This window comes from Neovison vison, chromosome 10 (genome assembly GCF_020171115.1).
Source record: "Neovison vison isolate M4711 chromosome 10, ASM_NN_V1, whole genome shotgun sequence".
Classification (NCBI taxonomy): Eukaryota; Metazoa; Chordata; class Mammalia; order Carnivora; family Mustelidae; genus Neogale; species Neogale vison.
In genome coordinates, this window is record NC_058100.1 from 15,712,194 (window position 1) to 15,725,642 (window position 13,449).

Genomic DNA, 13,449 nt, shown 5'->3' on the forward strand with positions numbered 1-13,449 from the left:
GGCTCCCCCAAATCACCCTATTCGGTCCTATAAAAACATCCAGGAAAGGATAAAACATGTTTTATTTATTTCCCTTTATCCTAGTACTTGAATACTAAATAACTTATTATTAAGCACCCACCATGTTCAAAGTGGATGCCTAATTACAAGGATTGGGCCAGGAGGCTAAAAACCATGAACTCTATTCCTTGGGGGATTAAAGTTTAGTTCATAAGATAAACACATCCATAAATAATATCCATAAAAGTACAGGGGTGGTAGGATAAGCTGTGACGAGAGATATTTGAAATATCCACGTGATGGTGCAGCAGGAAGAGGAAGAGAGAATGCCTTCTCTTCGAGGACAGCATGATTTCCGCACTGCGCCCTCATGGCCCCTCTCGTTCCACTCTGTCCCGACGGGCTTGAGCAACACAGCTGGTGCTTGACTGAAATCATTCCATGCAGACATGAGGAGACACTATTCCTCTATTTCTTCAGTTTCACAAAATCATTTCCAATCTCTCCATGCTTATGATCCAATTCCAATCTCAGCCCACCCATTGTTACTGGGGCCTGTGTAAGGTTTGGAAATGTTCTCCCTGGTGTCAGGATCTCAGCAGGAAACAGATGGCATCCTCAAAGGGGCCTTTGAAGAGAATTAAATGAAAAGGCTATTTATGGAGGCCTGGGCAGAATTAAGAGAATCAACAAGGGAGGTTAAAGTACCCAGGGCCCAGCAATAGCCAGAAGCTATTACCTGCTAGGCCTAAAGGGGAAGAAGCTGTTCCTGGAACCCAGCAAATGCTACAGCCACTAAAGAGGGGCTGTGCCCATAGAGAAAGAATGCAGTCTTGACAAACTGGGGTGCCAAAGAGAGGGATCAGGAGGCATTAAAAAACTGAACTCTCTCCTTCCTTTGATCAAATCCAGCTGGAAAGAAGCCACAGGGAGGAGAAGATCCCTAAGACAGCCTTCAGAGTCATTTCCCAGTGCACAGAGCAGGGCAGAAGATGGATCTGGAGGCAAAGGGAGCATTCCCGGCATACCCTCTGTACCTCAGATTGGTGCTGCTTCTCACTCAGCATGTGACAAAGAATCCTTTCCAGGCTAGATCACCTGGCAAGCTTTGGCTCGCCACTCCATGGTTATTGAGAATACACTAAGTAAATCTGAAAGCTTAAAGAGGATTGCCCTTAAGAACTTACTGATGGTATATTTCCATTACATTCTAAACAAATGTCTTGGTCTATATGAAGCAATCAAATCTACAGGTAGAAACAAAAATGTTAAGATGCTTAAGTAAATCACATGCCTTCAATTGAAATCTTTAAGAAGATAATTGAGACTCTCTCTTGTGAATTGATTTATCTATCTGCTGATGGATCTGATCATCACTAAGAAGCCTAAAAGCATCTTGGAAACTGTGTAGTTCTCTCCTTGATGCCGATGGCATGTTTGTAACGGGAACCGGAAGTAAAATTCTTTTCTCTGAAGAATCCAGTGAATTGCTCCAATGTTTCCTTTCGCTTAGACTTTGGGTTGCATTTGAGAAATTTTCATTAATAATAAGGGAAAGTAGAGAATGCCATCCAAGATTCAAACGTTGATGGAGAAACAATATTTTTCAAAAGTCAAATGTATATTTGCTCTGACACTCAAAATTTTAGAACAGAGAAGTACCTGGAGAAAGACACACAGGGGTGTGGCCTAAACTCGAAATGCGGTGAAGGGTCTTCCAGTTGCAGAATTGCTACTTAGTCCCACTTTCTCTTCCAAGCAGTCAAGTCACTCTCTCCTAACTTTTCACATGAATAATATAATAACCGTTACTATTTTTTTGTGCTCACGATGTGATATGTTAAGAGCTTTACATATATTAACTCATAACAACCATTTGAGATAAAGACTATTGCTAGTAATAACATTTAGAAATATGATGCTTGGCAAGATTTGCAAGATTGTTAACACGTCCTGGGATACAGCTGGTGAGTGGAAGAGCTTGACTTTGAAGCTGAGATTAAGGTTCCAAAGGCTGTGTCCTGAAACCCACCCCATGGTTGCTCCAAATGGGATTTATATACAGCTCAGGGGCTTTCAAAATCTTGATAAGATATTTAGAGGGGAGAGGGTGGTAGGTATTAAGGAGGGCACAGATTGCATGGAGCATGGGGTATTACATGCAAACAATGAATCATGGAGCTCTACATCAAAAACTAATGACATACTGTATGGTGAATAACATAACTTAATAAAAAAAAGATATTTATAAATGTATTTATCCACCAATCCATTCCTTGGAAACTTATAGAGATGTTCTTACACAAAAACCTCAGTATAGTCCTGTGACATAGGTTTTCTTATTCCCTCTATATGATCAGGAGCCTGAAGGACTGTGCAAGTCACCCAAGAAGTAGCAGAATCAGAGCTCAGACCCAAGCCCAGTAATTGTTCTGCTGAACCACAGCTTCTTCAGGTCACCCCCAGCAGGGGCATGAATCCTGACCCGGCAAAGGTAAACTGACTCAGAATTTAATCCGGGCTCCAGGATTCACTGGCTCTGTAGTCTCAGCCAGTGATTTAAACCCTCTAAGTCTTCGTTTCCTTACCCATAAAACTGGGGTGAAAAGACCGACCTCAGTAGGGTGGCTGTGACCTTTAAGTTAATTTAAAGGCCAAGGCATTGTCACTCACATATAAAATTAAAATCCAATAGATAAATTCATGAAAAGTAATCGATATCCAGTTATTTCTGTAAAATGCACATCAGATGAAGTCAGTTCCCTGCTGGGAACCTTCCCTTGGCTTCCCATGAAATGCAAACTCCTCTCTGGTTCAATGGGGACTTTCCCTTGTCCGGGTCTGTTCTCATCTGATCACGCTCTGGCCCTTCCTCGCCAAGGCTGGCCACCACTAGCCTTCCTGAGAACACAACCGCAGGGACTTTCCACTTGCTCTTCTTTTGCCCAGAATGTTTTCCCCCTAGTTCTTCACATGGTGGCCTCCTTCTTGCCCTTCGCATTCCAGTGTGATTATCATCTCCTGAGAGAACCTCCTGTGTAATTCAACGATTCTCTGCTCTGCTGCTATATCTTGTATGGTTTAAACTACCAGTTGTTACCTTTCTAACACATATTACCCATTCATTTTGTGCTTGTTTACTTACTGCTTCTCCCCACCCAGATGTTAACTCCAGCCTTGTTCACTGTCGTCTCCTTAACTCCTAGAACGGTGTCTGGCACATGGGATGGTTCAGTCAATATCTGTTGGATTAACGGATGACTAGATAACCTCACCTAGTTAGCTGTACTGTTACTTCCGAAAATGTTAATCATAATCGGTGACTGTGATCCTAGCTTACTCTAGCAACTTACTGCGGAGAATATATGTGCGTCCAGTGTTCTATTGGTAGGGTATGGCTATTATTTTAGTTAATATAATGGACTTTCACTACCCTTACATGTCTGGGGCAGTATGGAAAGTATGTGTATACTGTTTGCTTCTGTGTAACATGCCATAGTGTTTAAACATGGTAAGTGTGAGCAGGAATGGACGCCATGATGTTTGTGGTAATTCCCACCATCTCACTTTGAGGCTGCTCTCTGAAAAAAGCAGCCAGTCGCTGCAGGGTTCTATGACAGTCCCAGAGCGGGAAGTCAGACACTTGGAAGATGTGCCCAGGTCTTCCCTCAATGACCTTATGTAGAGACAGTTCAGAGTTTGGGCTTTTATATCACGTACCTGTACTGGAAACCCAGCCCTACCACTTCCAAGTTGCAGAAATTTCTCCGTGCCTATTTCCTCATGCAAACCAGTGACAATGTAACACCAACTCAATAGGATTGTTGGAAGGATGAGATAAATTAGTACATATAATACACTTATAAAAGTGCAAGTGCTCAGTGAACCCATTAACTACTTTTATGTATCGCCCGTGAGAGCTGGATGGAACTGGGTTCCCATTTTCTCACAGGGAGAACAGATAGAGGCAATAAAAAGTAGTACGTGATAAATTCCAAATTCTCATTATTATCACTAAAATCAAATTGGGGCTAATTTTAGGATTTCCCACTAACACTGAAGCCAGTTTTCCCTCCCTCATATTCATATATATTGAGTGACTCCAAAGACCAAGGCAGTGTGCTAAGCCTGAGTGACAGAAGACACCCATTTCTAGAAGGAATGTGTCGTAGAATTTCTTCAGTAGCTTCACATCTCTGAATTTCAAAAGTACCAGTAGAAAGGAAGGCAATGTCTTATTGTACCCTTCTTCCCCAGGGTCCCAGAATTCAATTAAAATCATGTTCCATCTTGTCTGATCCAAAGTGTTTCAGATGAAAGGAACCTGGAATACAGGGACTATATCTGTAGAAGTAGAACTATAATATATCCAGTAAAGTGTCATGCAAACAGAGATGCTGAAAAAGTCCATTTGATGATGAAAGAAAATCAGAGAGATAGAGAGTTAAATAGACAGCTACACAGAGCTTTTCAGCAAGCTAGTCCTTTATGACTATAGCCTATCGGACCTCTCATGAAATAAAATAATCTTGTAATCATGTAATTTCAGATTTATGGCCTGCTCTTTTTAGCTATGAGTCTCTGTAACCACAATTCTGGCAAAGCCTGTTTTGGCATATTGCTATTCAAACGTATTCGAAACCCACGACAGGCTACCCTTTAAAAAGGCATTAATGTAAGTGCCACGGGAAAATATAATGCAAGGTTGTAGATGAATTGATATGATTTCCTTGATTGTATCTTTTTATTTATGAGGCATAATTTATGAGCACTGGAGAACAAACTGCAATGAGTGATGACTAACTACAGCCAAAGTCATAAATCAGGAGCAGTGAAAGAAGTGGTGATTTTGATCGAATCTATTGAATTAGCTGTTGGCCTTAGCCAATACAGGTATTGGAAAGACCTTTTTAATATCTATTTGTCTCCCTCATGGGAATGTGATAACAATCTCATTACATACCCCTAGGAAACAAATAGTTTAATTGTTTGTCTGTTAACAGGCAACCTATTTACTTTACTTATTAATTACTGGCATCGGGACGTTCGTGTTGGGTTTTGTTTATTTCCGATGTGTAGTGTCACAAAAATATATTCACGTTTTCTAGATTTAGAAAGAAAGAAGTTGCTTTCCTAGTGCTGTTCAATAAGAATATGTCATCAGGATTGTTGAAATGCTTTGGTGTTATCCAAAATGGTCACTATTCCACAAGGAAGTGTGTTACACAGTATCACAGAAGTTGCAGAGGATTCAAAAATGCCTCCAAATCTGAATTCTTTGAGAGTAACAGTTATAATACAACTCTTCTAATAAGCAACCTGGAAAAAGAACAAAATCTCAAATTGCTCCAAGGGCAAGAACAGTCACTTACATTAGAAGGCAACAGATTAGAGGTTTTCTGTGAACGATCACTGGCTGACTTTGGTTATTCCTGTGTTCCATTTTTGTATGGAAAATGAGCATGAATATAAGAAAATAGACATCACTGAGCTGTTCCCTGAGCTTTAACAAGACTTGTAGCATGATGATTTCTTAGCCAAAAGAATCATAAAATATTTTTACAACTGAGGAGATTTGTTTATGATATGATAATGGAAAAACACATCAGGAAATCCCTGGAGATTTACATTAAGAATTTCTCTTTGTCGGGGTGCCTGGGTGGCTCAGTGGGTTAAGCCTCTGCCTTCAGCTCAGGTCATAATCCTAGGGTCCTTGGATCTAGCCCCAATCAGGCTCTCTGCTCAGCAGGGAGCCCATTTCTCCCCCCTCTCTCTGCCTGCCTCTTGCCTGCTTGTGATCTCTCTCTCTCTGTCAAATAAATAAATAGAATCTTTAAAAAAAAAAAAAAGAATTTCTCTTTGCATTAAGACTATACTTGTAAAATATCAGTGCTAAGGAATGTTACTTCAGAAAGCTACAAAGTACGAAAGCTTCGTGTAAGACAAGGCACTGAATTCTACAGCTGAGTGTAGGACTTGGGTTAAAGGATAACTAGCACAGTAACATCAGCACCCAAAGAGCGACCGCTCTGGGAAGATTGTGAGATCTATCTCCTTTCCCCTGTCCTCTGCAGAGTCATGGCTCCTTCTCTGTCTCTTTCACAACAATGATTATAAATATTTCTGTTCACACATTCTTGCTTCCTTTCTGGAAGCAAATTAAAAGGAGAAATGTGTTGAGAGGAGTTGGGGGCATTTAGAATAATACGCTGCAAGGGGAAAATGGATCCGTCAAATTTCAGAAAGTCACACCTGGAGTGAACACGAGGTAGCAAATGGTCATTCTACAAAGCTAATGAACTCTGGTTCTCTTTGGAACCATGACCACTGTAATAAAATCTATGATGGTTATTGCAGCTGTAACATCTGCAAACAGGTACATGCTTTGGGGTTTTTGGAAGGGGTGAAGGTAATGACAAAAGAAATGCATAATACAGCTCTAAACAGACGTCATCTGATAGAAATTTTAAATGTATAGTGCCGAGATTTCTGTAGCTCATGCGATAGACAATAGCTTTCTGTATTTTTCAAACAATCTTGGGCACAAGAATCACTTGGAAATGTGTTGGAAAGACAGAATCCAAGGTTGTTTTTGCCACAAATTCTGATATAGGTACCCAAAATGATTTTGATGATTGTGGCCAAGGAACACTTTTTGACAAAGGCTCCTCTAATGGAAGATTTCTAGAAGGCAGTTTTAAACAGAAAAGAGACAATTAAACCTGTTTCCACAGCAGTGGGATTTTGGCAGCTTGGTGGCTATTGTCACTAGGTAACCGAAATTTTTTAAGGCAAAGTACAGTCATTAGTCCTGGAGGGGGGCAGGTAATAAATAAAAGAACAAGTTCATTTCTTTAATGGACAGTAACATAAAGATGGTAATAGTCACTGTTTAGATTTTTTAAATTAGATTGAAACAAAAAATATAAACAGAAATTGATCTACTGTTTTTCTAGTCGATTATAGAATTTGTGGTTAAATGGATTTAATTGTTTTGCTTTTATCCAAATAGCTCATCTGTGTTTTCTATGACATCTTCTTACATTATAACTCTTGTCATGGTTACCACCCAAACCTTAGAGAAGAGAACACCCCAACTCAGTCAGTCCCAACTTGTTCTTGTTTGTAAATCTCTTCATTGGGAGGTTCCTAACTCTTACAGCTACAATTGTGTGTGTGTGTGTGTGTGTGTGTGTGCGTGCACGCATGCGCACACAAGTGTTCACTAAACATAAATAATAAACTGCTTTAGTGAAAACTTTAATCATATGTTTATTATCAAAGAGTAAATATGTTCAGCTGGATACTGTAGGAATAAGGATACTGTGAATAAATTTAAAAATGGAGTATCCTTAATTTTTGTCACTTTGATTTGAAATTCATAAACTTTACTTGCTCCCACCCCACCAATACGTCCCATTATTTTCTGAGAGCAACCCACACAGAAAGAGCACATTTTTGTTCCCAATGATCATGACAGGAAATCTTGTGTCACAAACCAGATGGACTGGCTTGTCAGTTAGGTAAAAGGAAAATAAATAGTGGTAATGGATGGATGGGTGCATGGATGGATGGGTGGATGGATAGATGAGAGAAAGAAAGAATAGAGATCGATACAGTAGGCCACTCCATGTTTATAAGACATTCTTTTTTCTTGATTTTTATATTGGTTCATTAAAATAAAAGATCAGGTCATATAACTCAAAATTTCCCATGTAGGATCTCTGCTTCTTCTTTCTCCACCTTATAAAGATGGACTCAAATCTTGGACTCATTGTTTCTCAGTAGAAATCACAAGCATATCTGTTAGCATTTTTTAAGACTTATTTATTTATTTGAGAGAGAGAGAGAGCCCACATAAGTGGGAGGGGCAGAGGGAGAGAGAATCCCAAGCCAACTCCATGCTTGGTGTAGAGCCCAACTCAGGACTCAATCTGAGATTGGGACCTGAGCTAAAACCGAGTGGGATGCTCAACCAGCTGAACCACCCAGGGGCCCCTCTGTTAGCACTTTTATTCTGAACCCTGAGCTACTATACTTCGGTACCTTGTTTCTTGTTTCACTGAGCATAGGCAGAAATCCACACAATTTTAGGGTAAAGGACTTTTTGCCTCAGTAGACGAACAGGATGCCATTGACAGTTTCTTTTTTTTTTTTTTTTTTTTTTACTTTTCTTCTGAGTGGTATAACAGAAACACTGCCTTGTGGGACAAGTTTTGGGAAATCCATAATTCTTCATTATTTCAGTCAGCTTTCTCTTCATTGTAACTGCTTTCATTTCCAGAGTAGCTCATGTAAATAGGCTGATCCTGCTTTGCATAAACACGTTGATTTATATGAATGCTATTTTGATCTCAAATTGATTGAATACTAAAAGACTAAGAAAAAGAGCACTATATTATGAAGGTCTCCCATCAAAGACAAAAGACACCGAGTCTTACATTTATTCTGAGTTAATGATGGAGAATTTCGAATTGCCTATTTTTAAGAATAGAACATTTCTACAGAAATACAGGGAAACACTTTAATACTGAAGCTCAAATGTTTTAAAATACCATGGATTAAATCACATTTTGGAAATACGACTCTAGCCCGTAAAAATTCCTCTAAGACAGGAAGGTGTGAGGTTTAGTTTTTATCTGATAACACCAGCATTAAGAAGTCTTGATGGTATTCATAATACTACAACTACATCAAAAACGAAAGCAAAGCAAATGTTCATAATCTGGGGCCAGACCTATACTAAGCACTTTCTATGAGTTATACTTATTTTTTTTTCAACATCCCCATACCCGCACTGCTGCTGTCTCCTATTGGTGCTCAGTAATTAACAACTTGCTGAATTTTTATTTTATTACATCTACTTCTATTATCCTCCTTGTTTTCTTTCCCATCCATTGTGGCCTCTACTAAAACTCTATATGCCCTTTATTTAGTTAAATAAGGAGGTCATTCATCTGAGGTAGCTCTACTGCTTTAAAGGCCTATATAAACAAACCAAAATCTAAGCTGGTCAGTGGTTCAGATTACAAAATGAAAACCCTAAGAATATCTCATCTAATACTGCCAGTAGGCTTTGAGCTATAGCCAGCCAAATCATTTCCTTCCTTTGCTTCTGCGCTTTCCCTGTGGAAGTTTCTCCTCTGGCGTCTGTTGGCAAAGGGCTCCTAACCACTTCTGGTTTGGTGCAGTCCCATTAGAATCGTTTTTTGCTCAAATAAACTAAAAAAAAAAAATTTAATATGTCTCAGTTTACCTCTTAATACCTTAAATCACCAAACAGAGGCCTACTCTTGGCAAAGAACTTGACATTAATATGTATAACTCATTTTGCATCCCTTCCCCAAGAATATTTTCTTTTCAAACTTTGTCACTCTCTGTTTAATTAAAAAGTATTCTCCCCTACATCCTGGAAAGATATTTGCATTGAAGAGGTTGGTCTAAGATGTCCATTGATGGACAGATAAATGGATGTGATATTCATCAAAAAGAATGAATCTTACCATTTGCAATGATGGGGATGAAACTAAGCAAAATAAGTCAGTCAGAGAAAGACAAATACCATATGATTTCATCCATATGTGGAATTTAAGAAACAGTTCAGATGAACATATAGGGAGGGAAGGGAAAATAAAATAAGATGAAAACAGAGGAGACAAACCATAAGAGACACTTAACTCTAGGAAACAAACAGGGTTGCTGGAAGGGAGGTGGTGGGGGGATGGGGTGACTGGGTGACGGGCATGAAGGAGGGCACGGGATGTAGTGAGCACTGGATTTTGTATGCAACTGATGAATCACTAAATTCTACCCCTGAAACGAATAATACACTATCTGTTAACTAAATTAAAATTAAAAAATAAAATAAAATTAGATTACTTTTATGAGAAGTTTTTTAGAAGATCTTTGCAAATGAATAATTATTATCTAAGTGTAAAAAAAAAAGAGAGGTTGGTTTGGGGCTGACTGAGAAGCCAGGGACTCTCTCATTGGCTCCGAAATCTGACCTCTTCACCAATAACCTCCAAGCCAACTGTCCCTATGCCAAGGCTGACCTTTGCCCCTTCAGAGGGGACGAGAAGAGCGGCTGCAGTCGCAGTGTGGTTTCCATGAAATGTACTCCCGTTGCTAGGACAGTGCGCTGCTCCCTACTTCCCTGCGCCCATGAAAATAAGCACGCCCTCGCCCTAGACAGCCTGGACCCCTCTATCCTCGCAGGCTAACTTTCCCGACTCCAGAACTGCCAGTATGTGTCTAATGTCCATGATCCTGAGTGTCTTCCTTCTGCGTCCGGCTGGCGTACGGTTTATTGGAAAGAGCAATAAGGGAGTTTATTGGAGAACAGAATTCTCATCTCAGCTTTGGTAACTTCCATCACCACGAGAGTTGATGTTTTCCAAGCTTCGATTTTCTCAGGGGTAAAGGAGGCTGAGCACACATTCTCCAGCCACCCTACCAAGTTGTGTTGGGAGGACTAAGTCAGATAAGGCCTGTTAAAGGGATTTGTAAATTGTAGACATTATACAAATGGGTGTGATTATTACATACCTGGTGAGAAGAAAGTGTCAGAGCTCTGAAAAAAGGGTAAGTGCTGCTCTGGAAGGAGGTTAGTTGTCTCTTAAAAATGGGGCTTCTGGCAATCCTACCAGCAAGAGACTGGGGAATTGCATTTAACAACAATTGGAGAGCAGTTCATCAGAAAGTTTACTCTTCCAGAGGAAACCACTAAGAAAGAAAAAAGGTGTGGAAACACTGATAAAAGTTGGGCCTAAGTACCAAAAATCTTTCTGATGTCTGTTCTCTGGAAGATGCTATTGATGCAAAAGTAGAAGAGACAAAAACAGAGCTAAGCTGTCATGGCAGAGTAGTCTACGGTCTGACCCTAAGCTTCTCATAGTTTGAATGTTCTGCATGCTTTTTCAACCCTGCACACCTGGCAGGAGGTGTACTGTAGAATCAAACAAGTTCTCCAGACTTTAAAGCTCAGGACAAATAGTTTATGTGTGTGTGTGTGTGTGTGTGTGTATATATATATATATGTATATATATATACATATATATATATATATATATATATCCTGAACAAGAAAGGTTTCTTGAAGTTAGATTTGCACAACATGAAAGCTTACTAAGGAATACTCCTACTCCGAAACACGCAGACAGTCTTCTTGTATTGCCATTTAGATCTATCATTCTGATTGATCACTGTGTAGTTGGCTGTTATTGGGCCTGATTTAACCCTATACACTCACACATCCATCTACTCTGTCTATTGTACCTGACATTCTACAAATTACTTACTCATGCAAATGACGACCTAAGGCAACCTTTTAGGATATTCGTGTTTAATTATACAAATGGTCCTTGATAAATAAGATTATACATCCTTCCATATGTTTATTCCCTCCTTGATGAAAGGAAAATTTAATTTTCATGCAGATTTGGTGGGGACAGTGTTTAAGAATTGCTGAGTTTTATGTCGTCTGCAGGTCCATTGAGGTTGCAAAAACTGACAAAATCACTCTGCACTCCATGCAGAGATGAGGAGCTTTTTATTAGGCTTTAATCAGCCTGCTGCACTCTGAAATTAGGGCTCCTAATCGGCCCTTTTTGTGTTCACATGGCCAAAGGCAATAAAGAGGAAGGACCTGATCTCCTCTGTGATTACAAAGTTGCAAGATCCAAGTTCATCTCATTCTGCTGTGTTTGGTTGCTTTGGGTTGCCAACTTCTCTTTCAGCCTGAAGTTACCTTGCTTTTGAGTGGTCTTATCGATTTCTCTTTGGAGGTCTGGGCAGTGAATTCAGCAGGAAAAGCCCCCAGTCCCTGGACATGGTGTAAAACTGGGCCTGCCCCCCCAGAAGGTCTCAGGCCCCCCACGTTTCATGACATCTCTTCCACCCAAGCGGTGGTCAACATCAGCGCCCCTGGGAAGCCCAACGGGATCATCAGTCTCTACAGGCTGTTCTCCAACACCAGTGGATCAGAGACAGTGGTGAGTAGCAGAGTACTCTGAACAAAAATCCAGGACTGGTTAATTCTATAAAAATAGACTACAGTGCCCTGGCCTTTTCTTCTACTTGAGACTTCTTTCTTCCCCATCTGTTCTCTATTACCCATGATGAACTCAACACAAAGATCCATTGGAGAGAAATGGTGAGTGTTAGGAAGCATGCAGCAACTATGTAAGTATTCAGGGACAGAAGTACTAAAGGTGTTAAAGACTCCACAAATGTAAGAAACCTAGGACTATAGTGACAATTAATTTAATTTAATTGGAAAATGCATGTCAAGTATTGACCTACAGTAATGGGTCAACATATGGCCATTGTTGGTGGTGTAAATGTTAATATGAGAAAGAAAAAAAACAGAGCAAAGACTATCCTTGGAATCCCCATTCTGGCATGAACAGATCTCTAAAAACACACTGAAAATTCCGTCTTTCTTTTGGTGACTTCAAGAAAGTTCCAGCGCTTTAGAAGAGAGCAGAAGAGCTTAGCCAACACAACTCTCGCTCTGCTGTTTGTGCATTGGCACGTTTGGGGTACATGAGGGAGACACACCGGACAGTTTAGAGAAATCATCTTTCACACTGTGTTTTAACGAAGCCGCTGGCTGAAGAGACCCTAATAATGAACTAGACCAGTTCCTACATTATTTATACAAAGAGCCTGACAGCCAGAGGGAGGAAGCGACTTCTCTGTGTATAACAGAGAAGTATGAACACTCTCTTGTTTCTCGTATATGTAGATTATAAGTTTGTTCACACACACACACAAAACAACCTCATGTACAAGTTGTGCAGATCCTACTATGACATTATAAATTATTTAGAACAATTTGGGGAACAGTTTAGGTCAGTGTTGAGAAATCCTCTGAGGCCAGTGTTCCAGGTATTGAAACACAATTTCAGAAGACAACTTGCAAGGAAGGAGGTCTCGTATTGAATGTTAAAATAATATTAGCATATTTTCTACAGGGCTTTGTATTCAATAAATATAGATGATGTAAATACAATCAACCCTTGATTATCCATGGTTATAAAGTGATAATATTAATAAACTAAAATAATTTATATTTAGAGTGCATTGTATGCATTTTTTAAATAGCAGATAACTCTTCTTAATTACATGTTGCTTATGTGAATGTAAAAATTCGTATTTTAGTTTCTGAACTCTTTTGTTCCAAAGAGTTCTTAATAAAACCACAATGAGATAAAAAAAAAAGTTCCAAGTAAACCAAAAATTTTATAACACAATAAAGATAGTTGAAAAAAAGAATGTATTTCATATATACCAACACCATTGGGGAAAAGATAGACTTTCAAGCTCTAGCATATACATAAAATATAAAAAACATAACATATACAAATACATAAAATATATTTCAAGTCCTTAAATATTCACTCTAACATGGATCTGAGGGAAATTTCAGCCCAAAAAACACATAC

At 39.4% G+C, this 13,449-nt stretch overlaps 1 protein-coding gene across 1 annotated transcript in view; it reads left to right on the forward strand.

Annotated features, from left to right (window-relative positions):
- USH2A (usherin) overlaps nt 1-13,449 on the forward strand; it is a 689,941-nt gene that overhangs the window by 655,220 nt on the left and 21,272 nt on the right. The window contains exon 64 of the mRNA XM_044266844.1: nt 11,788-11,994. Within this exon, the coding sequence (XP_044122779.1) occupies nt 11,788-11,994 (207 nt within the window). The remainder of the gene's footprint in view (nt 1-11,787; nt 11,995-13,449) is intronic.